General features: G+C 62.5%; 1 protein-coding gene across 1 annotated transcript in view; it reads right to left on the reverse strand.

Moving 5' to 3' along the window:
- The window catches only part of GLYCTK (glycerate kinase), a gene marked incomplete at its 5' end in the record, with an annotated part of 9,516 nt that overhangs the window by 3,566 nt on the left and 2,830 nt on the right, over positions 1–3,120 (reverse strand). The window contains one exon of the mRNA XM_018564374.1: positions 530–666. Within this exon, the coding sequence (XP_018419876.1) occupies positions 530–666 (137 nt within the window). The remainder of the gene's footprint in view (positions 1–529; positions 667–3,120) is intronic.

Below are 3,120 nucleotides of genomic sequence, written 5' to 3' on the forward strand. Positions count from 1 at the left end.
GGGCCCCCTCCCCTCTCCTGACACTCCATGACCCGGAGTGCCCGACTTTTTAGAGGGGGGGGGGTGACACCAAAATGAATGTCAGTCATTTTGGTGTCACCCGGGCCCCGGCCGCACCCCCCGCGTGATGCCACTGGAGTGTATACATATTAGAGATGCACCGATACTGGTATCACGAGCTTCTGGTATCAGGAAGCCGGGCAGCGAGTCATTATACGCTGCCCAGCTTCCCGATTGGCCGGCTCCATGCTCCCTCATCGCCTCATGACGAGGGAGCATGGGGCCGGCTTCCCGGCCAATCGGGAAGCCGGGCGGCGTCTCATTATACAGGAACCGGGCTTCCTGATTGGCCAGAAAGCCGGCTTCATACTCCCTCGTCACCTGGTGACGAGAAGCATGGGGGCGGCTTCCCTGCTAATCGGGAAGCCGGGCGCCGTGTCTTACACGCCGCCTGACTTCCGGTATCGGTACTCTGTATCGGCGGGTACCCCAAGAAAAACCGGTATCGGTGCGTCCCGAATACATATACCGGTGGCCACGCTCTCTTGCAGCCTCTGCGCCAAGCTCTGGATCTCTCCGGCGGCTCTCACCGCCGCCTCGTCCACCATGTTGTTTGCGGCCCCTTCCATGACGAGCACCCGGCACCCCGGAGGCAGCAGCATGTCCCTGCAGAGAGCAGACTGACGTGGGTGTGAAGTGACAACTGCAGGCTAAACTTCTTCTAAATGAATTCAACAACATTATTTGAGATACATTTTTGGTAAATGTCACCCGGCAGTCTCTCTCACGGCAGTCTCACCCGGCAGTCTCACCCGGCAGTCTCTCCCGGCAGTCTCTCCCGGGAAAGTCTCACCCGGCAGTCTCTCACCCGGCAGTCTCTCACGGCAGTCTCTCACCCGGCAGTCTCACCTGGCAGTCTCTCACGGCAGTCTCACCCGGCGGTCTCTCACCCGGCAGTCTCTCACCCGGCAGTCTCTCACGGCAGTCTCTCACCCGGCAGTCTCACCTGGCAGTCTCTCACGGCAGTCTCACCCGGCGGTCTCTCACCCGGCAGTCTCTCACCCGGCAGTCTCTCACGGCAGTCTCTCACCCGGCAGTCTCACCTGGCAGTCTCTCACGGCAGTCTCACCCGGCGGTCTCTCACCCGGCAGTCTCTCACCCGGCAGTCTCTCACGGCAGTCTCTCACCCGGCAGTCTCACCTGGCAGTCTCTCACGGCAGTCTCACCCGGCGGTCTCTCACCCGGCAGTCTCTCACCCGGCAGTCTCTCACGGCAGTCTCTCACCCGGCAGTCTCACCTGGCAGTCTCTCACGGCAGTCTCACCCGGCGGTCTCTCACCCGGCAGTCTCTCACCCGGCAGTCTCTCACGGCAGTCTCTCACCCGGCAGTCTCACCTGGCAGTCTCTCACGGCAGTCTCACCCGGCGGTCTCTCACCCGGCAGTCTCTCACCCGGCAGTCTCTCACGGCAGTCTCTCACCCGGCAGTCTCACCTGGCAGTCTCTCACGGCAGTCTCACCCGGCGGTCTCTCACCCGGCAGTCTCTCACCCGGCAGTCTCTCACGGCAGTCTCTCACCCGGCAGTCTCACCTGGCAGTCTCTCACGGCAGTCTCACCCGGCGGTCTCTCACCCGGCAGTCTCTCACCCGGCAGTCTCTCACGGCAGTCTCTCACCCGGCAGTCTCACCTGGCAGTCTCTCACGGCAGTCTCACCCGGCGGTCTCTCACCCGGCAGTCTCTCACCCGGCAGTCTCTCACGGCAGTCTCTCACCCGGCAGTCTCACCTGGCAGTCTCTCACGGCAGTCTCACCCGGCGGTCTCTCACCCGGCAGTCTCTCACCCGGCAGTCTCTCACGGCAGTCTCTCACCCGGCAGTCTCACCTGGCAGTCTCTCACGGCAGTCTCACCCGGCGGTCTCTCACCCGGCAGTCTCTCACCCGGCAGTCTCTCACGGCAGTCTCTCACCCGGCAGTCTCACCTGGCAGTCTCTCACGGCAGTCTCACCCGGCGGTCTCTCACCCGGCAGTCTCTCACCCGGCAGTCTCTCACGGCAGTCTCTCACCCGGCAGTCTCACCTGGCAGTCTCTCACGGCAGTCTCACCCGGCGGTCTCTCACCCGGCAGTCTCTCACCCGGCAGTCTCTCACGGCAGTCTCTCACCCGGCAGTCTCACCTGGCAGTCTCTCACGGCAGTCTCACCCGGCGGTCTCTCACCCGGCAGTCTCTCACCCGGCAGTCTCTCACGGCAGTCTCTCACCCGGCAGTCTCACCTGGCAGTCTCTCACGGCAGTCTCACCCGGCGGTCTCTCACCCGGCAGTCTCTCACCCGGCAGTCTCTCACGGCAGTCTCTCACCCGGCAGTCTCACCTGGCAGTCTCTCACGGCAGTCTCACCCGGCGGTCTCTCACCCGGCAGTCTCTCACCCGGCAGTCTCTCACGGCAGTCTCTCACCCGGCAGTCTCACCTGGCAGTCTCTCACGGCAGTCTCACCCGGCAGTCTCTCCCAGCAGTCTCTCCGCCCGCTCCTGGCTCTCCGATAGACGCTCCGCTGTGATAATAACCTTCCCTCTTGCAGTACCTCTGTTCAGCCACAAGATGTCCTCAGCGTTTCCGAGCTGAATGACGCCCAGTGTCACCCATACCAGGAAGACTGACGGTGTAGGGTGTCGCGGCTCCGCCCCCTGCGCTCGCAGTGTATTGACGCAGGGATCGGTGCTGATGTCATCAAGACGCCTCACCCAGCAGACTGGAGAGGAAGAGGGCCCGGTGTGTCTTGTGACCGGCTAGTACATGGGTAGGCAACCTCGGCTCTCCAGCTGTGCTGAAACTACAAATCCCATAAGGCATTGCAAGCCACGGGCATGACTCCCAGAAGCATGATGGTATTTGTAGTTTCAGCACAGCTGGAGAGCCAAGGTTGCCTACCCCTGGGCTAGTAGAATAGTACTGCGGTGGGGAGGAGGAGGGCCCGGTGTGTCATGTGACCGGTCTTGTAGAATAGTACTGCGATGGGGAGGAGGAGGGGCCGGTGTGTCATGTGACCGGCTAGTAGAATAGTACTGTGGTGGGGAGGAGGGGCCGGTGTGTCATGTGACAGGCTAGTAGAATAGTACTGTGGTGGGG

Source organism: Nanorana parkeri, unplaced genomic scaffold, assembly GCF_000935625.1.
Source record: "Nanorana parkeri isolate BGI_ZX_2015 unplaced genomic scaffold, ASM93562v1 scaffold748, whole genome shotgun sequence".
NCBI classification, from domain to species: Eukaryota; Metazoa; Chordata; class Amphibia; order Anura; family Dicroglossidae; genus Nanorana; species Nanorana parkeri.